A 24339-nucleotide genomic window follows, 5' to 3' on the forward strand; every position below is an offset into this window, starting at 1 on the left:
GGTTCCTTTATTAGAAAATAAAAACAAAATCCGCTGCGTCTTAAATGTGTTGGTTTAGGTTAAGTTCTATTTATTTATTTACTGTATTACCTTCAGTAAATTGGCTTAAGTAAACAGAACAAGAGTAGGATTGTAAAATATCCTTATGTAATCTAAAAGCTAAGGAGGAGAAACACTTTCTCTATAGATTTTTCTCTTGAAAACCAGCATTTTTCAAATGTACATTGGCAGAAGAACGATGGCTGATAGTCAACAATCTGAAAGACAAAAGCAAGCTGGATGACGTCTAGATAATTTTGTGCATTTGAACCCCCGCCCTGACTTTTCAGAAACCAGTTTCTCATGTTAAGGTCCAAAGTTTCATGTAGAGTAGAGTTTCAAGTTAACCAACAGCATGAGAACACACTCATTATTCTGAAGTGACAACCTACTGTCACCTACATACCTCCAGAATGGCAGAGCTGTTAAAGTTGGCACAGAGAGGGTCATCTGTTACATTGTCTATCCAGGGGTCTGGAGGAGGGAGGATGGATGGATCAAAGCCGACATCGTCATACTCATCAGAGGCACAGGCATGATAGTGGTTCCCTGAGCCCTGAATGCTGACTGTGGACGTTGCAGCATCACGGGAATATTGTCGAGACAGAGCGTTAGGTGACAGGATGTGCCTGTTAGGTTCTGGGGAGTCCATTGGCATGTCAAGCATGTCTGGCAGGTCCAAATCTGCCTGGAAGAAACATTGAACAATAATCAATGACCATCTGTATGAACAGTTGTGTGAATGTTGTCGTCTGTAGATCGGATAAAGAATGTAGACTGTTTTAACCTTGGTTCTTGAAAGGAAGGTTATGGTGAGTTTCTCTATGACACATGTATTATGGAAAGTCCAAAGCTTGGTATTTTGTTCTCCAAGACACTTCAACCTATTTCATATTCAGTTCAACCTCTAAAACTAGCACCAGCTTCATTCTGCCTAGGGTGCACAGTTTATTCCTCTGGATAGTTTGCTTTGTTTGGCAAATATGAAAGTTTATCTGGTGCAGACCAAACAAGCTAATCATGGTAAATGATAGATGGCATAAACTTATATAGAACTTTACTATCTAGGTTCAAAGTACTTTACAGTCACAACCCCATTCACCCATATACACATACATTCACACACTGATGGCGGTTCTGCTGCCGAACAGTGGGGCCAACCTATGACCACCAGGAAAGATGTGGGGGTTCATGGCTTACTCGAGAAAGTGGGTCTCCTTTCCTTTGCAAATGAGCTTTGTTGCAATTCACTTTAACGTGAAAACTCTGAAAACGAAAGAATAAAAGCAACCTAAAGGTGATAAATGACGCTTTGCCATAATTTCAATAAGGAAGATCTACCTCACTTCTGGAGAAGTTGAATTCTTGCCTCACTCATGCTACGCGCCTCATCAAATAAGCCTTCACTCTGAACACCTTTGGATGTAATATTTGTCGTCTCAGCAGATCTGGTATAATTGTTACACAGCTTAAAATATTAACTCATTCAAATCAGCGCTTGTTTCCCCACTTTCCCCACCTTTCTTCCTTTTATTCTCTTCCAACCCAACCCCCCCATATTCTTCCCCTCTCCCTCCCCACACACACTATATGTAACAAATAAATAAAAAAAATAAAAAAATAACAAACAAAAGGGAGTTTATACAAATTTACACTGTGGTTTTCCGAAGATATATAACCTCTTTATGTGATAGTAAAACCTGTCCAACACAAAAGGCCATCAGCTCTAATCTGTTTGCTCAGTGGTTGTTGGACAGAATAAGTAAAAAAAATAAATAAATAAAAAATAAATAAATAAACACAAGGCTAAACTACACACATTTTTTCTCTGAAAATCAATAATATTTTTCCTTTTAAATTTATGGACGTTTATCTCTCTAAATTTCAGACGCTTTTACCGGCCCTCCATTCTCCACCTGGACCAATGCTTTGTCATAGACTGGCTTCAACCACCATCAGACATTCATCTTCCCACAGCCTAACTGCCAAAAGACTTTGGATTATTTAATGCACATTTTTGTATCACAAATAAGTCTTTATTGTTTGCATTCCTAAGATCTCTCCTTAATGAAATTCTATAACCACTTTGCTTTCCTCACCATGCAACAAAGAAAAACAAACTTGAAAAGGTTTGTCATAATGAAAAAGTTGCAATTGTAGTCATAAACACAGACGCTAATTCATTAGCAGTGCATTCTCTTCTCTAACCTCTGAGGCAAAATAATTCAATTGGTCTAGTGAGTCTTTTATTTTAAAAGGGCCGACCGAAGCCAGTGGAAGTGGGATTTAGCTGATTAAGGGGGGTGGTAAGCCCTGATCTGATGAGAGTCTGACAGTTGGCATTTCAATTTGAATTTTGACAGACATAAAGTGCAATATGATACAGATTCATCAGAACTAAAACAGACTCCAAAATAGCTTTTTTCCCAAGGCAACACCATGCTCAACTTCAAAATGCACAGGTAAAATTTGCACAAGACATGCTGCAGTCCGCCTTCTAAATGAATTTTGCCTCACATTTACCAGAGAACTTTTTGAAAATGAAATGTTAAATACCATTTTCATTATCATTTTAATTAAGTGACGGAATCAGCAGTGTTGAAGAAGAAAATGAAAAAGCATTTTGGCGGATTGCTTTTTCATTTTAATTTTGAGTCAAAAAAATGCAGCTTCATTTTGAAAATGAAAAAGCATTTCTGGTTTTGACTTTTATTTTTAATTATGTTACACAAATGCTTCCATAAGAAAATAACCTGTAGTCATTAATCAATTTAACTAGAGCATTTTTATTAATTAAAGCACAAATATGTTTTGCCAAATTAACCAGAAGGCCATTAAGCCTTTGAGCCTGTTTTTAATATCACATTTGCCCAGAGAGGTTAAATTTCTAAGTGCAGAAATGACATACAATTTAATGAAACTATGCCAGTTAAATAATAGTTGGTGATAAAACTGAGCACTCCGGGGCGTCTCGTGATCCTCATCTTAGAAATGCTAGTTAGGAGCATCTATACTATTCACTGTCATCATGTGTTGAAGAAGGTTTTTAATCATGTCCTTGAGGCTCATTGCTGCAAAGGCAGTTTGGAAAAACAAAACGGTGGACAAAGTGTGTAACCTGGACATCAAGTTGCTAATTCCATGTCAAATTAGTAAAGTCAGTCTTATTGTTCCAACATTTTAAAACTGAGACCATGAAAAAGGAATGTGATTTGTTGGAGCTTACCTGTACAGCTGTCGTCACACTGTTGGAGCGCTGGAACTTTCTGTATCTAATCAAGATAGATGGGAAAACCATGAGTTAAAATCATCCTCAATCTGTATTTTACATCAACTCTTGATTTTAAGACCCCAGATACCCACTGCAAATGGGTACTAATGCTTCATTAAACAAACAAGGGAAACGAATGGGACAAATTTAGATTTAAAAAAACAATTACAATATTTTTCTTTTTTTGAAAAAGTTCAATGGATTACAGTTGATTCTTTTATCTGCAAAAGTCAACATCTAAACTCACAGTCACTTGAAAATTGCTCAAACATGCTAGAGAGTAGAAGAAATAAAAAATGATGAAAGATATTAAAATGGACATGTTTTGCCTCTTAAAGTTTGTTATGGTTTTTAATAAATTAAAGTCTATCTGCTGAAGTCAATAAACAAAAAGATTTACCCTCTGTCATCCTCCACTTGCACTCCCACAGAGGTGAACTTGGATGGATCTTCGGGATCTGGAAAGTCCTCTGGACCATCCACCTACACGTTCAACAGAATATTAAAACCTTAGCAATCAAACAGTTCTTGTTCTTTTAGTATCATTTCACAGTGACTTTTCACAGATATTGCACACTTTAACAGTTTTTATTTGTTAAGGATGAAAAGAACATGTGAAAAGTATACTTCACATGACGTATCAGATGCTTCCATATTTTTGGAGTCTGGTATTAACCTGGATTCCTATGGAGAGACATTTGCCCTTCCTCAGTGCTTCTTTCCTGTATTCATCCCGGTGGTCTTCAATTGAGTACCCCCTGCTCAAGGCGGAGGAGTTCGGTACACTGACTGTCATAGTGCTGTTATTGACGTGTTGACTGGCTGGTCCATGGACCTGTGCAGATAAAAATAGGACAAACATTCAGAAAGAAATATCTAGAAACATACTTGAGCAGCAGTGTAAGGATTTATTCTGATGCAACGACAGAAGATAACTTCAGATGCCACACACATAACTTTTAAGATTCGCACTAGTTAAAAAAAAACAGAGAAAAACACACCACTTAGGCTCATCAGAGAGATTTTCCAACCTTTGGACTATGTACAGTAAGTACTATCAGTTGTCTGTGCTGAGAATCAACACCATCTGGTCATCAACTGTGTGCTGCACATGGTTTTCTAGGGTCATAACGTCAATGGGACCTCCCGTCACTCTGTCCCTGATTCGCAAGTGGTACATTTACTATGGTTACAATCGTTTGGCTTAGAATCCCTGAATATAGTCCATAGGAACCGTAAGCTACAGAAAAATACCTCTCTGCAGTACAGCAGAAGAGCAAAAGAAGAGGAGGGACTGCTGTTGCCAGTGACAGATTAAAACTTATACTTTTGTCCATCACCATTTCCAAGGTGAAGCTCAGAAATAACTAGAGGGCCTGTCTTTCTGAGGATCCTTTTTAACTGTTGAGAGGCCTCAATTTGGAATAGCCCCCCCATATAGTTGGCTTCCATAGACTCATAGAGGTGCTGCACGGTGGTTAGTGCTTTTATCTCACCGTGAGAAGAGCCTGGTTCAAATCCAAGCTGGAACTGTTCTGTGTGGAGTTTACATGTTCTCCTCATGCATGTGTGGGTCCTCTCCGAGCACTGCGGCTTCCTCCCACAGTCCAAAAATATGCTTCATAGGTTGATAAATTGATTGCACCGCATTGTCTGCAGGGGTGGGTGTGTGAGTTGCTCTGCAACAGACTGGCAACCTTCCCTTCACCCAACAGTCCTTAGGTCTGGCAGCCTCATGATCCCAAAACGGATACAATGGGTTAAGAAAATTGACTTGTAGAAAATCTGCATCTATTGTTTTCAGATATTAAAAAAGACAGTGTCTTCTGACACATTCTGCGCCTCTCTTCCATGTCTAACTTGTTGCCAAGTGAAGTTAGTCAGTGTATGAAACAGTTTTAAAAAAATATATACAGTACAGACCAAAAGTTTGGACACACCTTTTCATTCAAAGAGTTTTCTTTATTTTCATGACAATGAAAATTGTAGAGTCCCACTGAAGGCATCAAAACTGTGAATTAACACATGAGGAATTATATACATAACAAAAAAGTGTGAAGCAACTGAAAATATGTCATAATGTAGGTTCTTCAAAGTAGCCACCTTTTGCTTTGATTACTGCTTTGCACACTCTTGGCATCAATCAAAGCAAAAGGTGTCTACTTTGAAGAACCTAGAATATGACGTATTTACAGTTGTTTCACTCTATTTTGTTATGTATATAATTCCACATGTGTTAATTAACAGTTTTGATGCCTTCAGTGTGAATTACAATATTCATACTCATGAAAATAAAGAAAACTCTTTGAATGAGAAGGTGTGTCCAAACTTTTGGTCTGTACTGTATTTCATTTAGAATTATACAAAATCAAACATGGACAAAAAAAAAGAATGACTTTTGAGTGTTTTTTTAGTTGGACATTAGCCAACTTAAAAAATTAAAGATTTATCGGTCTTTATTTGTCCACAGTGTGACATAAATAGTCAAACATGGAGGAGAAAGTGTGATGGTATGTTTTATTGCTTCCAGGCCTCCTGAAAAGACAACTACTGTATCATACTGCTGTGTCATCCTCCAACAAGAAATCAATTTAAACACCAGATGACATAAAGACAAAAAAAAAAAAAACAAGATGCTGACCTTAAAACATGGAGTCGTCAACACAGTCTTCCAAACCTGAACTCAATTGAGCTGATTTGAACATGACAGCCAACAAGTTCTATGTATATTCAATGTATATTCTACGTATATTTCTGCAGAATAATATAATAATATATTTCCTTTTTATTGTAAGAATGAAGCAACAGTGTTCAGGTGGTATATCTGTTAAAATATAAATACTTGTATCACTTTAATACTTTAAAAACAAACAAACAAAATAAATCATTACAGGATAACTGTATAAAAAGCCCAAATGTTAATTTATACAATAAGATGATGGCACAAACCTGAGCATTGGCAGCTTCTATGGCAGCTGTCAAGGCCTTCATGCTGTCGATACTTTCTGTGGAGTTACTCAACCCTGATTGGATGGTCATGTCACCTCTGGGTCCTTCCTCTTCCATGTATGCATCCTAGTACGTTTAAGAAGAAATTGAAAATATTTCAAAGGATAACTAGATTAGCAAATTGAATGACAATTGGGCAAATTTGTATAAAATAATATTTAAAAAGTTTAGAAATGAGAATTCTTCTTCACAATAGAGAAAAAGGGATTTTATGTTGCCAAAAAAAACATTAGAAGTGTTGCACACAAAAATAAATGAATAGGAGGCTATACCTATGATCATGAAGAAAAAGGCAAATTACAGTTCAAACAAACAGCTCTAAAAAATGTAGCATTATGCCAACAGCACAGTTGTGTGTAGCTCATTTGAAAAGAAAAAAAAAACTGTCCAAATTATAAACAGCCTTTAAGTCACAAGTTAGATTGTCAACAAAAACATGTTTCACTGTTTTATTTCTTCATTAAATCTCAAAAATATTAGTCCGAAGTAAAAAAAAAATCCTTAGTTACATAATCACATGTTCATATTGTTAGGGAACTGCAAGTGTTTCTTTTAATGTCGTCCTATCAGATAATCATTCATTGTGTATGGGCTTAAATGGTAAATTAAATACTCAATACACAATTTTTTTATTGAAAAAAAAAATTAAACACGAAATCTAAATAGTTTACACAATGTCTTTGGTGTTCTCAATCTTTAGGAAATCCTCCTCAGAATGGGGACTTCCTCTGCAACCAATTTGGCTTTAAAAGCATGCAAAATGGGTGTAGTGTCTGGTACTTTTCTGCACCAGTATTTCAGTTTTGGTATACATTTTGTCCAAACTGTCTGTTTTGGTCTGTTTTATTGTTTTATTAGACCACAACCTAAAAAATGTGCACATCATAGTTTGATTTTTATCATGGCCCGGGTGAATACTCGATTCTGATTGGCTGCTGGTTGTGGATTAAAAAGTGATAATCCACAGTGATAATGCACACCTAAAAATGAAGATCCGGTCATGTTGCTTAAATGTTCTGTATCACTCCGCCGGATTCTTTATTTAACTCATCGTGACGATCAGAAAATATATTGCTTTCCTTTGTTGCTGCAGCTGAGGTCCATGCCAGCTCAGCCGGCTGAACGGCATTACCATGACAACACACAGCGTAACAAATACTCGGCTTTTTGTGAAAAAAAGGGATCTAAACCGAACAGATAAGAATATAGTACTAAACACTGAGTGAACGTCAGACGGTTCAGGCTTCCGTGGCGTGCTTTAATTTCTGATAATGCACACTTCGTAAGCCATTATCCCTTACATAACACACTGACTAAATATTTAAATATATGAAACCTATCTAATTAGTGCTTTAATTAATAGATTGAGGACACAGCGTTTTTTGTCTGCATTGAGCACAATCTGTAATCATTTTTGCATTTTAGATAGAATATAGACTAATTTCATTTGCACGTGTAATTTTTGAGCATGTTTGACATTTCCAAGAAAAAAAACTAAATATTTCCTTAAGCGAAACTTTAGGCAAGCATATGTTGCGTGTAAATTCATCAAATAGCTCATTGTCAACATCATAGCCACCAATGTCTGTTGATGAAAAAAGTAAAATATGGAAACTGAGCTACACGATACAAAAACACATATTGTGTAGAGGACAGTTTGAGTGCAGTCAGTTTTTTGGGGGGAATCATTTTGGCATTTATCTTTTATATTAAGGTTATACAGAATGTTTCCTCTGTAATGTAGTCAACACATCAGTGTACAGTTATATGACCAACGTGGCAAACAAGTTACACATTGCAAAATGAATTGCAGGGAGAAAATGCAGTACCTGGGCAGATTCTGTGCTGCTCTGTGCAGTAATGGAGATGTATGGTTTGGAGGCTGTAGAGCAGGTGGAGGTTCGTGGTGGTACTGGTGGAGGAGTTTTCTTATAGGTGGTAATGCAAGATGAAACTACAGAGAAAAAGAAAAAAGAAGGGATGACAGTATATGTGTATGTGGATTATTTCCTTTCAGGAGGACACTGACAGTGTTAAACACTCATAATTTGTTTACCTAAAAGGTAAAGACTTTAACAAAAAACAAAATAATTTATTACAGTAAAGGAGGTGGTATTCATTAAAAAATGTTATAAATTATAAATATCAACATGTAAGCTTTTACTCAAAGTGTCACAAGTTTTAAGTGAAAGTCTTTTTTTTCTAATTGTTTTCAGATGCATTGGAAAGGCACAAACAAATTAATCAGATGTATTTGTTGTACACCACCTTTCCCCCAAACTGAACAAGGGAGCATTTAAAAAAAAAGTAAAAATGTAAAAACATTTTAAAAGGTCAATATTTTGGAAACTTGTGAATTTAATTAATTATTTCACCTTTAAATGCTTTCAGAGCTTTTAAAAGGGTTTTCAGTTTGTGTCAGTGGCTATGCAGTTACAAGTAAGTCTGCTGACCTAACAGCTACCCTTCACACTAGGGACAACCTCTAAAAAAGTCAAACACGCTGAACATTGAGTGGAAGGGAAAAGTATGGTATGAAGATGTGCATCAGCAACAGGACCAAAGAGATCTGTTGAGCTTGATCCATTCAAAAATGTGGGGGAGCTGCAAAAAGAAGTGGACGGTTGCTTGATGGTCCAAAGTTTTCAGATGACAGGAAATTTGACACTTCACTTGGAAATCAAGGTCTCAAAGTCAGGAAGAAGAGGGGAGAATAACAGAATCCTTTAGTTTGAGTCCAGAGAGAAATGTCCATATTCAGTGATGATTTGAGACTGAAAACACCCACTGTGTTTTCTGAAGTCTTTTCACAATCCGTATGGAGATACTTATTTTACTTTCCAGCAGAGCGTTTTGGCACCTGCACATAGTGTCAAAGGCACCAAAAACTCCCTCAAAGACCATTGAGTCACCGTGCTTGACTGTCAATTGAACTCAGCAGACCTGAACCCTATAAAACAAATCTATGGACTATTGTCAAGAAAAAGATGAGAGGCACCAAGCTCAGTAATGCAGAATACCTAAGCTATCAAATTAACCTGAACTTCCATCAAGCCAACACCATGACAAAAGGCTGGTGCTGGTGCGTTTTTGTGTGTGTCAGTGTGTGCTTCTTTACCCTAAAAATAGATTATAGGTAAAAACAGTAAGTAATGCCCCCCCCCCCCCCCCCCCAGAAAAAATACCCCCCCCCCATACCGAAGCTGATTGCATCACTATGCATCACACCACCAATGATGTAACTGAGACATCAAATCAGAACATATGATGTCATATGATGTCATATGACTGCAAATTAAAACATTTGATGTCAAGTGATGTCATATGATGTAACATCATCTGTCATGATGTATTGTTAAAAGTTTGTTTATAGGACCAAAAACTGCACATTCTCATCCACATTCACAAAAGGTTCGTCTATTGCGAAGAGCCAAGTACCAAGTTTAAAATCTTCTTTCAGTTACAAAGAATTTTTGCTGTCAAACTGTCATTAAATACTTCAATAAATCGTACCATGGAACCATCAAGACGCCGTCCTGTCCGAAAAAACCAAAAGAATTTACAACTCAGCTATTTGGATTCTGTTGTGGAGAACGAGTCCACTTTTCATTTTGGGTTTTATTCTACCCATCCTAAAGAACGAGACACTTTCATGGACTGGGATGACATTGAGGAAGACTATGATTACCCTCTCCCCTCTGATGATGAAGAGGAATTTCCTGAGACTCCAGAAACTCCTCACTATGATTATTCTCCCCTTTCTAAAAATGAGGATGAAGAATTTCCGGAGATGCCAGAAACTCCTGAACAAAAAAGGCAGCAGGATTGGGAAAACCCCAAGCCTAAAACCTGCCCGCAAAACCAAACCTTAGGGCTAAAACCCTTAAGTTTGGCTCCAATCGTCTCCTTTCGCCCAGCTGCATTCTTTCCTGTGAAGCCGGTGTCTGTCCCTAAATCCACTCAGCCTGAGGAAATCAAACCTTTGGGAAAGGGAAAACAAAGTGCAACTGCTTTGGATGTGTCAACTTCAACCTCTGAGTCGACCTCAGTGGAGAAAGCAGAAGCACTTCAAGTAGAGAACACTGCTCTAAAAAGTGAAGTAGAGCGTCTGAAGGAGCTTCTCCAGCAGAAAGACCAGAAGCTGGCCGATGCTGCTCTCAAAGCTGATCACTTTGAAGAACAGATGAGCCACAAGACAGAACTTTTAGCAAAAGCTGAAACCTCTTTGAGCCACCTGTCAGAAGAAATGAAGCAATTGCAGGAAGAAAAGTCCTCTGTCTTACAAGAAATCACTCAGCCAATGATAGCGCCGAAGGACGAGGTGACTGAGTCTAAAAGAGTCTCCAAGAAAAAGTATGTCCAAGTACTCCGTCAGATGCACGACCAAAAAATGCAGCATGAGCAGGAACATTTGAACCTCACCAGCAAATTTGAAATGGAGAAAGAGCGTCTTCTAAATGACCATCAGCTGGCATTATCAGAAAGACAAAATCAGCTGGCTAAAGAAAGAGAAGAAAACACCTCCCTCAAGCAAGAAATGGCTGAATTAAGAAAAGCTCATGAGGAGTATAAGGCTGCAACAGAAAATAACTTTTTGGAATCGCTCTCCAATACTGAGAAGGGCATGGAACAGTTAAAAGAAACCATCACAGAAAAAGAGACCATCATGAGCAAATTTGAAAAGGCCTCCAGGACAAGGATCGTAAAACTCCTAGGTCAGATTGACGACCTGAAAATGGAGCAACGGAAGAAAGATTATTTGCTGCGGGAAGCTGCTCGGAAAGCTGATCACCTTGAAGAACAAATGAGCCAAGAAAGACAGAAATGGCAGGAAGAAAAGTCCTCTGTCTTACAAGAAATCGCTCAGCTAAAGAAAGCTCAGGAGGACAAGGACACCAAGGTGACGGAGTCTAAAAGAGTCTCCAAGAAAAAGATCGTCAAACTACTCCGTCAGATGTCCGACCTAAAAGTGCAGCATGAGCATGAACAGTTGGACATCACCAGCACATTGGAAATGGAGAAAGAGTGTATTCTAAATTACCATCAGCTGACATTAACAGAAGCACAAAATGAGCTGGCTAAAGAAATTGAAGAAAACAACTCCCTCAAGCAAAAAATGGCTGAATTAAGAAAAGCTCATGAGGAGAATAAGGCTGCAACCGAAAAGAACTTTTTGCTACAAAATCAGATTGAGGGCCTAAAAAGGAAGCAACAGCAGGAATATTTGGAGCTTACCACAAATTTTGAAAAGGAGAGAGGGGATCTTCAGTATCACTATGCTATGATGTTAGAGACAGAACAAGATCAGATGGATGAAGAAAGAGAAGCATGGAACAGGGAAAAAGACTCCATGCTGGAAAAAATAGCTGAATTAGAAGGAAATTGTGAGGAGCATAAGGCAGCATGTTACCAAACTGAAACGAAAATTTCGGAATTGCTCTCCAATAACAAGAAGGCCATAGGAAAATTAAAAGAAACCATCAATGATAAAGATGTGGTCATAAGCAATTCTAAGGTCATCTTGAAGGAAAAGCTGGAGCAAAAAGACCAACAGCTTGAGATGGTAAAAAAGGCCCATGACAAGAAGAATTTGGACCTCGGCTTGAAATTACACCAGATGGAAGAAGAGCTTAAACAAGAGAGGGTCAAAACAAATCAAGCCAAACTCAGCTTTGACCTGGAGGTAGAAGAGTCCACCAAATTAAGAGCTGCTTTGGTCCAGAAAGAACAGCAAGGCCAGCAGCAGCTGCAACAAGAAAGACAACAGCTGGAAGAAGAAAAGTCCATCCTTTCACAACAAATCGTTCACCTAAAGAAAGTAGTCAAGAAGAAAAAGACCATCATCAGAAAAACTCAAGAGGATTTCCAGGTCCAAATTCATCAACTACAGCAGCAGGTGGATGAGCTGACAGAGAAGACCACAAAGAAAAGTGTTGGTCGGAGGTTCCTGAACCTGTTTAGAAGGTCTAGAAAGAAAGACTAAGTGGACCCCCGACCACAGGTCTGGAGAGAGAGCCTTCTACCTGCACCCCCCCCCCCCCACTTGTGTCAAAGGGTCCTTGGGCAAGACACTGAACCCCACCTTGCCTCTGGTGGAAGGTGGGCGCCAGTGTTCGGCAGTGGCACCGCCACCAGTGTAAATGTGTGTGTGAGTGTTTGAATGTGTGTGTGTGATTGGGTGAATGTGTGTGTGTAAATGGGTCTGTGACTGTAAAGCGCTTTGGGCCTTTGAAGAAGGTGGAAAAGCGCTTTATAAGTATACGCCATTTACCTCACACACACCAAGCACCCCCCACAACCCTCACACACACTAAGCACCCCCCCACACACACACACAACCCTCACACATGCCAAGCCCCCCCCCGAACACCCACACACATTTAGGCTTTAACTCTTTAACACCTTAGATGGAGTTATGACCGTCCAAGAACGGGCAAACTGTAGGAAAAGCTCCAGTGTTAAAGAGTTAAACATTTCATTATTATTGTGTGGGTAAAGACTAGTGTGGCTTTTTCTCTTTTTCTATTCTAAATGTCTATCTTGTAAATGTGTATCTTCTTGTCTATTTTTTATTTTATTGTTTTAAAGGTAACTTTTCACAACACCCCTTTTATGTCTTAGCTAGGTTTTCTTTAACTACTTCGGTTTGGTTTTACTTTTTATCTGAGTTTTTATTTTGTTTGATTATAAAAAAAATATCATTTTAGTGACAGCACAGTTATATTTTTCTTGTAGGTTAAGTAATTGTGTCCCCCCCCCCCCTTTAATCTAACAGGGTTTTCTCCAGGTGCTCTGGTTTCTCCCTCTGTCCAAAAAACCACCCCCCAAACTCTATTCCCCTAATCCATAGACTAAATAAATAAATAAAATGAACTAAAATAAATAGCAAATAAAAGCGTTTTTTAATTACAGGGTTTTCTCCAGGTGCTCTGGTTTCTCCCTCTGTCCAAAAACCACCCCCCCAAACTCTATTCCCCTAATCCATAGACTAAATAAATAAATAAAATGAACTAAAATAAATAGCAAATAAAAGCGTTTTTTAACTACAGGGTTTTCTCCAGGTGCTCTGGTTTCTCCCTCTGTCCAAAAAAACCACCCCCCAAACTCTATTCCCCTAATCCATAGAATAAATAAATAAATAAAATGAACTAAAATAAATAGCAAATAAAAGCGTTTTTTAATTACAGGGTTTTCTCCAGGTGCTCTGGTTTCTCCCTCTGTCCAAAAATCACCCCCAAACTCTATTCCCCTAATCCATAGAATAAATAAATAAATAAAATGAACTAAAATAAATAGCAAATAAAAGCGTTTTTTAATTACAGGGTTTTCTCCAGGTGCTCTGGTTTCTCCCTCTGTCCAAAAAAACCCCAAACTCTAGTCTTCTAATACGTAGAATTAAGAATAATAAGAAAATGAAATAAAAAAAAATAGCAAAAGTATTATGTATCTTAAAAGTAAAATTAGAAAGCAATAAAACAAATTAAAAAAAATTCCCCCTCCTTGAATTGCCACCTTATCGCGGTGGAGGGGTTTGTGTGCCCAAGAAAATCCCCCTTTGATTGGCCCTGCCTGGGCCTATTGATGCCAGAGGATGGGCCAGACTAAGAGCAATTCACACAAAAAAAAGAACAATAAATTAAGATATTATCAAGGTTGAAGTTTACTCTGACTAAAGAGTTACCAAAGCCTAACTCCAAAACAGAGGTGGGCAATTCCAGTCTTCAAGGGCCGGTGTCCTGCAGGTTTCAACACACCTGAATCTGATTAATAATCGTCATCCCCACATCACCAAGGTCTGCACAACTCTGTTGATGACACAGTCGTGTTTGTCATGGTTGTGTTAAGGCAAGGAAACACCAAAAACCTGCAGGGACACTGGCCCTCAAGGGCCGGACATGCCCACCCCAGCTCTAAAACAAAGCCCCATTGAGCCTCAGTCACAGCTGTCCTCACAGGTGGAAACGGGCTGTCTGCAGGTAAAAATGGGCAAAACTGTCAAATCAGTCCCAGCGTCAAACTACAAACAAACCCAAAGTAAAAAATCTTTCACAGCAAACGGTCAGGAATGAGATTTTTCACCTGTGTCGATGGTTGCTTCAATCTGAGATTTTCTAAAGAAATGAGTCAGAGTTAGAACAGTTTCATCACTAAATGTGCAGAAGAAGAAGTAAAGCTCTCTGCTGTGTGTTTCCTAAACATATGTACAATCTGAGAGCCGTCTGTATGCAGCTGCTTCCTTCCGCATGTTTCTGTGTCTCTGTGACCCACATTGAAGCCTCACTCTCCCTCAAAAATAAAAAAATCCAATAAAATCAGAGGACCTTTTATTATTATTATTATTGTTGATGTGAAAATAAGAGAAATATCAGTTTGGTAAAGTTTGAAAGATATTCATAAATTCGATCTTTCTTCTCAATAAGTCTTCTGATAAATGTTCGAATGTGACAGCTAGCATCTCAATCATTTTGTATTAACGCAGAGAGTGAACAACAAATGCATTTCAAAAGAAATAAGATTGTTTTTTCTGCCTTTTAATGAGAATTGTTCTCTTCCAGTTGTCAATGCAGACATGCAGTGTGCCGGCTGACGAGGGACCGTCAACAAGGTGCAAACTCTGAGCAAGGACCATTCTTTATATGAGCACCTTTATTATGAATTATATCTCTTTTAAAATTTGAAAAAAATAGATGCAGTAAAATAAAAAAAAAAAATAATAATAATTTGATTGTAGCACGAATATGCTGACAAGCATATAAATGTAGACATTTATTTATTTCTTCACATACAGAATGGTCTTTGCTCGGAGTCGGCACTTTGTTATGTTATGTTGTTATATTAATGTTATATTCTTTGAGCACTGCGACCTGTTGGAAACATTCCAAGCATGCAAGTATTGCATTCAGCTCAGTGAACAAATAAAACTCTTTCCATTTTTCCTGGAAAGCTAGGCACTCGACTCCAACCTTATTTTTTTTTTTTTTTATAACATTTTGGTCACTAGGGTGTCACTACTGATCATTCCACTACAGTGGTGAGGCTCGCGGGGAAGTAAATTGGATCCTACTCAGATGCAGAACTGTTAGATTTACCTTTTAGCTGTTTATGCTGTTTCACCTATTTTACTTTTCTTTTGCTTCCCCTAGTGGCAGAATAACGCATTTCAGTTATTTCTTTAAAAAATCATACCTCGCCACAGGAATGGGCTAGAAACGTGCTTTATTTATTTTAATTTTTTTAAAACATCCTTATAATCTTTTTTCTTCATGGGTGGGCCGGCTTAAACCATTTGGCATGCCGTGTACTGAGGGTAAGGTCTGCGGGAAAAATCTAGATACTCTGGTTTTTAATTATTTATTATATAATTGTTTTATGTACTTTTATTACTCTCACTCCATGTATGTAATGTGTAAATGTTGTTATACAGTTAGGTAGCTCTGTGGCCCAGAACAAATTTCCCCTTTGAGGACAATAAAGTTTACCTTTACCTTTAAAAAAAAAAAAAAAAAGGAAGATGAAAAGTTTTCAGATGCCTAACGTTTGTTCAAAAAACATCCTTTAGTCAGATTAGTCTGAACATATATCTAAATTCCAGACTAGGTTTTCTTTGGGCCGCAGTAGTCTAAGATCTAAATAACCGAATCATTCAAACCTGTGGAATGATTCTATAGAATCCACATGTTCTACTGATTAAAATAACACAGTTTTTATTTATTTATTTTTTTCCACAGTTTTCTAACTTTTCTACTTGTAGCCAGGAGAAATTGCAAAAAAACCTCACATGCTGATTTTTTATCCCACTTTAACCATGACTGCCTACATTTGTTAGACCAGATCACAGCTGTATAGGTGCTGAAACTTCTTAAAGTGCTATAATTTGACATGGCGAAAAAGGGCTGTTGTAGTATCCTTCAAAGTATTTTTGTGTTCTTTATCGAGAATATGCCAATCTTTACATCTGAAATATTCCACCTCCCTCAGAAATATCTTTTATTGCTGAATATATTGCAGAACTGATATCAAATTAACTTAGTTGCTGGAGGATCTCCCAGAGAATTGCTCTCAAAACTCTGTGTTTTTGACAGTTGACACTTTTTAGACTTACAATCAGCTAATATTGACTGTCCCGTCACTGCTTGAACATTTTTAATGTTATTTAAAGAGGTAACTCGTGTGATTTATAGGTATTTTTGGTTGTCACATTCAAAATAATAAGTTTGTCCCAGTTTTATTAATTAGCATTACTTATCATTTATCCAGTCAAAGCTGGTTGCAACTTTCTAATTGCTAATTACCAGTAAGCTGTCAACTTTGGATATCTCTTCCTCCTCACACATACAGCTATAATTGCAGAGTCATTCTCCACCTGGAAGTGAATCTCCAACTCTCTTTGTTTCTCAAGGAAACTCATCTCAAAAAGTGCACTAATTGACCACACGTTATTTTTGTTATTTGTCATTAACCAAAATGATAATACATGTTGGTTAACAACTTGCTCTTTGTGACTTTATGGCTTGGGATTTTCAAGGTTTGGTAAATGGCGTATACTTATATAGCGCTTTACAAGACCAGAAGTGCTTTACAGTCACAGTTCACACACCCAGTCACACACTGGTGGTGGCGCCACTGCCAAACACTGGTGCCAACCTACCACCAGAGGGGGTTCAGTGGACACTTCGACACAAGGGTGTGCAAGGCAGGAATTGAACCTGCAATCTTACGATTGTCTTATGATCATGGGTCGACTGCCCAACCGCTGCACCACGGCCGCCCACAAGTTTTCAGGTTTCAAGGTGTGGCCCATTCCTCCACTCACCATGGGTTTTCAACTTCATTTTGCATGTAGGACTGCTGTGTTCAGCAGATGGGTAAGTGGGCCTGAGACTTTGTGAATAATTTAACACAATTTTTACCTGGATGGAAATTTATTTATGACAGAAGTATATTAGGTGAATTCCACCAGGGTTTATCTGCAGGTTTACAGAGACCCATCTTCTTAAGGGGACCAGAGTTTACTAATTTAATGCTTCAGTATGCAGATTTCTTGTCACACGCTTTCAGCCCTAAGGAATCTCACATTAACCTCTACTTGGCTTCTGTTTATTTAGATCCTAAAACCTGTTTTCTTTTTTAAAGAAAACTATTTTTCTGTTACACATTAATGTGAGCTGATCACTGTCCTAAACTGAGATCCACAGCATGTACTTCATTCTTTCCCATTGTCTGCTTTTGTGTCTGACCCTGCAATCGGACACAGAGTATTTCATAACTTCAGCATTTTCCAATCTTTTGCTGATGAATTGCTGTTTGAAAAGGGAACAAGAGCCCAAAACAATAACACTAACATCTGAAGCTATGTTCACACAGCCCTGGGCAGCCAACTTGGTAATATTGATTCAGATCTACTTTTACATTCAGCAACATCACAAAATCTACCTCGAGGAGAAAGGTCTGCTTCCTAATAGTAATCAGTTTCAAATGGTACATTACAAAAACATTATATGCTTGTTCTTATCAGCATGTATGTATCAAGGGGTGGCTATTCTCAGGCAGGTAGACAGGGGGTTGTCTGTCATGGTGGATCTAAAATTTGCCTTTGTAATGTTCATGCCAATGACTTCAAATTGGAGCTGGACAGAGTGACCCCTCCTCCCTCACGTTCAAAATAGGAAGTAACCGCTGGCCCCAAGAAGTCAAAACCCTGAAGACTTCTGTTGAGCAATAAACAGTCATTAATCAGTCATTAACCATTCTTGCTCTGATACCCTTTTTTTTAAATCTTTTTGCTAATTCTGTGATTTTCTTTTCTTTCACCGTATAAGGGTTCAATAGGAAAGGGGTTCCCATTGAACAGGCAATGTTCTCCTCAGCAATATCTGTGCCAAATAGGAAACTCATGTAAGTGGCAACTGGCGCTAGTAATGTAAAGTCTGTGACATGTCTTCTTAACTCATATGCAATGCATTTTACCGAGCTATGCTGAAGCTCTGCATGCATGCCTTCGAAACAGTGCCGGTGCAGGTGCTAAAGACTTGTTTGAAATATCAACAGAGCGGATCATGTCTTTATCATTTCATTTTCTGTGGACTTTTTAATTTTGTTCATTCAAAACTGCACTAAAGTCAGAGAGAAAAGCCAAGTTCACGATCCACTGTTCATCATCCAGCTTTGCTTGACTCAAGAAATGTTTCACTTCAGGCAACACTTCAGGAAATCGTGCAAGATTTTTGGCTCTGCTCAGCCATCTGACAGCAGTGTGCAGCAGCGACTCAGTGTGCTCTGCTTCCCCATCTTTCACAGAGCAGCCTCTGCTGAAGGCTTTTGCACAGATAGGACTCAGGCAATAAAGCGATTTCTATGACCTGTCATCTCAAGGGCTCCAACTGTTTGCAGCAAACTAATTTAATTGTGTCCATAGGATTTCATGAAAGCTTGAAATTATCTGATGAGCTTTTACGATGTTCTAGAGGTCCTCTTCAGGACTGTTTCAATTCACAGCTGCAATTCACCTTAACAATAATACCAGTTAACCACAGCGTTTTCAGGCAACCAGTGGGTGTCAGTTAAAATTAGGGATGGTTTGATACTACTTTTTTAGCTTTAATAATAATTTCCATTCATTCATTATTATTCTGCTTATCGCGAATCAAGTAGTAGGAGCAGCAGTCTAAGCAAAGTTTCCCAGACTGCCCTGTCTCCGGCCACTTCCTCCAGCTCCTCTGCAGGAACCCTAAGGCGTTTCCAGGTCAGCCGAGAGACATAGTCTCTCCAGCATGTCCTTGGTCTTCTCCAGGGGCCTACGCCCAGTGTGACATGCCCGGAACACCTCCCATAGGGAGGCGTCCATGAGGCACCCGAACCAGATGTCCGAGCCACCTAAATGTGGAGGAACCAGAGCAAGTTTCTTCTAAACAGAGTTCAGTGAGTAATATGACAGAATAATAATACTGTCCTTAGATGTTTCTGTTTTTCCATAAGCTTTGGGGCCTAATTTAGTTTGGTTGGTGCTGAAGTGTTGTCAAGCATTTCCATCCTCAGTGATGCAGAAGTCATGCTCAACATCTACTGTACGCGTGTGGCTCCTCTATTTCTCTGTCTATATTCTTATGTACACTCTCAGTTGACTTAATAAGAATTTCCCAAAATGCATGAAATGTAGGTCATCTGCAGTTGAGCACAATAAAGTGAAGATATTTATAACACCAAATAACCAAGTCCCCTATGGCATCCTGTGTGGCATGTTGTATAAAAAAAAAAAATAGCATTCATTGTTATTACAGTCTTCATTTTTATAAACCGACAGTCTGTAACTTGGCATACCACTGTGGTTTTATGCCGTTTACAATTTCTCTTAACAGCATGCAAGTTTTTTTTTTTTCAAGCTGCTGCTGAGCTTGCAAAAATTCAGACTGGTGATCTGGAAAAGCAGACGTGGAAGTTGATGCTCTGCAGGGTTCTGCTGTGTCTGACTTTCTGACAAAACACAAAAAAAAAATAGAAGTTTCAAGCATATCCTCTTTTAAAAAGAAAAAGAAAATAACTAAACATTATTGAAAATGAGTGGGAATTTGGTTTGGTTTCAAAGTGCAATAAACAAAGTGATAACTGCATGTGGAGATACTTATTAAAAAAGAAAAGTGTGAAATTTAACAGCTGGGAGGCAACCATATGTCCAAAACACGGACAAAACTGTAAAAATTGGATTAAAGAGCACTTTAGTAAAAGAATAGTGCTGGGAAGCTATTAAAGATTTATTTGGTTCCACCTTAATTTAAGTTTCTCGTCCCATATTTTTTTAAGAAACCTAAATTGTTAAAACAGACTTTTTTGCTGTTTAATGCTGATTATTTAATAAACAGTATCATAGTGTTTAAATGCAGTTTTTCTAAAGTGTAGTACAGTGATCCCTCGCTATATCGCGTTTCATCTTTCACGGCTTTGCTGCTTGTTTTTTTTACAGTGCAGAGACTACTGCACCCCCAGTGCAAAAAAGAACGTTACCGGAGGTCCTTCATCCCAACAGCAGTCAGACTATTCAACAACACAGAATGTTGAAACCGCGTTTCAACAGTCATAATTGTGTCATAATTGTAATTAACACTGATAACAATTTCAACACACTTTTGTGTTTTTTTTATTTCATTTTTTATTTTATTTAATGTAAAGGTCTCTCACTCGCTGCCTCTTAATACTGAGACATAGTTTGGGCGTTGAAAGGCAGACCCGATGTTTAGGCTGAGGCTTCATCATTCATGTTCAATAGGACTGTTCGCTCGTGGCACAATACAAACTCAGTCAGTGCCATTGCATACTTATCATTTGAAAGAAACCAAACATTTTTTGTGAAATATTTACAGATTTGTAATTCACAAAGTCATGAAAATAATTATATTTCATGCTTTTCTTAAGCCTGTCAGAGTAAACTATATCCATGTATATGATCATATATTAACTTTGACCCACTAAATATATTTTTTTAATTAAATATGAGTTATTTTGTGGGCTCATTTTCTACTCTGCAGTAAGACGACTCAATCTCTGAGGCACCGCCTTTCGCTCCTCAGCCGGCCTCGGCACCTTTATCATCTACGAAAACAATCAACATCCAAATGTTTGCAAAGATTGATGTGCATACTGTGCATGTAAAAGGAAAGTGTTTTGCCGATCATAGCTCCGTTAGCTCCGTGGAGTGAGTGGGCGTTTGTGTTAGCCTGGGGGGCGGTGCTGGCAGCTCAGACTCTTCCTGGAAGAGCCCCGTTTGTCTATGTTACCATGTGATAATCCGCTCGTTTTCGTGGGTTGGGAGGGGCTGGCACTCAGAGCAGAGATTTTTAGAGGAATACTCTTAAATGTGTTAATGGATCAAAATACTGCTTTTGGATTGTTTTTTGTGAAGTATTAACATTATAATACACTTAAAAGCTCAAAAAACAATTTTGCATTGTATAGGCCCTTCAATTCTGCTTAACTGGGGGCCCTGCGACTACATGTATAGAGGGTTAGCTCAAATATTACCTCAGGTCTTAAGACGTTAAAGTACCAAATAAACAAATAAATAAATAAGTGGGATTTTCTTTTTCTTTTCATGATTTGCTTTAATGACAATATGAGATAATCAGACAGAGACGTCACTAGGAAACAAGTACTATCTCTAAATCTAAAATAAAATAAAAATCATCCTGTAGAAGGAAGTATCGGTGCAACAGGAAAGTAAAATTATTGTATTAATCAATATTTTTAAAATTGGACTTTTTAACCATCAAAGTCAGTTGTAAATTAGTACCCTCTGCAACCAGCCTCGAGTGGTCATTTAAGGAACTGTAACATTTGTAACATTTATATGTTTGATTCAAATTCAAGAACAAAAGGTGGACTTTATTTTAACAGATGAAAATTGTGATAGGTTTCTGTCATCCCACTTAGTCTTCTGGAGCATAAATATAATTCCCTCTCTGTGCAAATGACGATCAAATCTACTTGCCATTAAAATCCACCTTAGATTCAATCCCAGCCTTGTTTTGTAGATGTTAACCTTCAAACTAAAGGTAAGATCAAACAATTTATCAAGGCATTTGTTTTCTCTTTAAAAGAGATTCCTTACCCGTGCTGCTTTGTATGGTCCTGACAGTGGTTGCAGATGTACGAGGTGGTGAGGAGGGCAGCAGCAGCAGTGGTCTTCCTCCTTCACCTTCCTCTTCTCCTGCGCAGCCCTGGTCAATTGCCCTGACATAACTGTGGCTTCGCATTCGAAAGCATCCTGGCATGGGAAGGGTGTCCATGGTCTCCAGGCTGTCCATGGCTGCTTCCATAGCCTGAGATTGCATCTCACTATAAACCTGTTCACAGACCTGCTCAATCTGTCCATTTACTTCCACTTCACTCATCTGGAAGAAGAGACGAACTTTTAAGGAACAAGAAGGTGGGGAACACGAGTGAACCAAATGTGCAACACAAGAATTGCTAGAAGGGCATCAAGTTACTGGGTTTCATTCACGAGTCCATTGTTACTCCCTAAAGCAAAGGAATTCTTGTTTTAGAAGTATAGCTATAATCCTCAGTTTGTGGCTCATTCAAGCAGTCCAGAGTGATTCTTGTGCTTGACCACTTCAACTATGACTAACCTTCATTGACTTTTAAATAGGAATTAAACAACCTCATAGCCCTAAGACATTTAAAATGAAATGGAAAACAAAACAGGTTATTTGCAGAATCTGCTTTCCAGTTACTTAAAACAGAAATTTTGGCAACAAACCTGACTAATGGTGCTCATGGCTCTCATGTAGCTTTCATTGCGTGATCGGTATTGGGGTGATGATAACAGGGATTTAGGGTCGAGGAGGCTTTTGGGATCCAGAGTATCCAGGCTTCTGTTGATCGAAACTTCACTCACTGCACGTAAATAACTATGGCTCCTGATCTGTAGTTTGGGGGAGTGCTCTGTTGAAATCCTGACAAAATGACAGCAGAGGTATAGTTATGCTGGTCTCACCGAAACATGACAACACTCTGAGCTGCTCTTACTTACTACATAATTTCACATGTGATTAAAATAACCAACTGAGAGGATTATAATGAACATTGTAATTTTTCTGGTTTTACTATGACTGTAGTGCTGCAGCCACTCAACAGCAACAAAACAGATTAAGATTGCCTTCCTTACAGATCAACTGTGAAATGCCATGTCAGATTAACAATTTTTCCAATCTCTTTCAAGGTTTCTGAAAACAGTTCATTGTAATAATAATGTTGCACAAAGAATCAAAAAAAGGAAAAAAGACTAATTTTTCCTCTCACTGCGATCATCTTTTGATCTATTATCAAAGTGTTCCCAGTGGTCTTTTTTATTATCATTATGCCATTTTTTGCCAAGATCAAAAAAATGTTTTGTTTTCTAGAACATAGTTTCTGCAGAGCAGCAGAGTTCATTAGAAATTAGAATTAGAAATTTTTAAAACCTTAAAAAAAAACTTAATTTCTAATGAACTCTGCTGCTCTGCTGAAAAAACAGCATTTTTTCGTCTCCTCCCAATTCACAACTTGAATAAAAAAATACTTAGAAATGCAATTTTAAGATTAAATTTCTATACATATCATTCATCATAGGAAAAATGCCACAAGAACATGATAAAAACACAAAAACACAGTTTTTCATTGGAGTGGGTCTTTAAAGATCCATAAATTTATAATTTGGAGCAGTTATCAATTTACTGTTTAAAACAACATGAAACAATTTTCCATTTAAAAAAAATTAAAAAAATTGAAAGGAATTTTTTTCTTATTGACATGTACAGTATATTGGTTTATGTGGCCCGGTCCATTTAAGGAAAGAAACAACACAGTTTGTTCAAAAACATTGCACAAACTGTGAACTCTTTATGTTTCCATGTAAACCCCAGAGGTAATTGTAAAAATAACAGTGGGGTAAAAGTGTGTATTTAAAGGAAGTAATTTTGTCATAATTTAGAGCTTACTGTAGTGTGGTCATTTCAGTCAATGATGGTTGTGTGGCTTTCAGGTAACTTGCGCGTCGGGCTTGAACTTTCGGGGAGGGTTTGGGACTCCCCTCAGAGTCTCCACTGTCATCTTCAGCCATGGCTTTAACGTAGCTGCCACTCCTCATCCTCCTACAGGGTATGTCTTCCTCCTTTCCCAGTGGAGAGAAACCGCTCCACTCATCTTGAGGTACCTAATGAGTGGATGGAAAGGAGGCACGGAATCTGTCAGGCCAATTCACACCAATGCTGTCTGAAGCCTGGCCAGCACACTTACTAACTGAGTTTGTGTTATGGTGTGGGGAGCCCATGGAAGCAGCGAACATGCAATGAAGCAATGATAATAACATCGAGCAAGGTCCAGCATCTAAAACCACTGCCTGAACGGCCTTTGGTCGTCATACAACACTGTCATCCACACAAATATTCCCATAATGCTTCTCATTAAGCAGTAACACATGTGTGAAATCTGTCTGACTAATTACAGCATCTGCTGTGCAAGAGTTACTTCAGTTCACAGAGAAAGTGTGT

General features: G+C 38.2%; 1 protein-coding gene across 5 annotated transcripts in view; it reads right to left on the reverse strand.

The window, feature by feature from the left end:
* The window catches only part of LOC101160590 (disks large-associated protein 1), a 91052-nt gene that overhangs the window by 15776 nt on the left and 50937 nt on the right, over positions 1 to 24339 (reverse strand). For all 5 annotated transcript variants that reach the window (XM_011486380.3, XM_011486379.3, XM_078935419.1 and 2 more), the window contains exons 3-11: positions 23788 to 24002; positions 22569 to 22764; positions 21918 to 22200; positions 8149 to 8273; positions 6260 to 6385; positions 3987 to 4145; positions 3711 to 3793; positions 3266 to 3311; positions 446 to 727 (exon numbers count right to left, since the gene is read on the reverse strand). In XM_011486380.3, the coding sequence (XP_011484682.2) occupies positions 446 to 727; positions 3266 to 3311; positions 3711 to 3793; positions 3987 to 4145; positions 6260 to 6385; positions 8149 to 8273; positions 21918 to 22200; positions 22569 to 22764; positions 23788 to 24002 (1515 nt within the window). The remainder of the gene's footprint in view (positions 1 to 445; positions 728 to 3265; positions 3312 to 3710; positions 3794 to 3986; positions 4146 to 6259; positions 6386 to 8148; positions 8274 to 21917; positions 22201 to 22568; positions 22765 to 23787; positions 24003 to 24339) is intronic.

This window comes from Oryzias latipes, chromosome 17 (assembly GCF_053564925.1).
Source record: "Oryzias latipes strain Hd-rR chromosome 17, Olatipes_Hd-rR_3.1".
Classification (NCBI taxonomy): Eukaryota; Metazoa; Chordata; class Actinopteri; order Beloniformes; family Adrianichthyidae; genus Oryzias; species Oryzias latipes.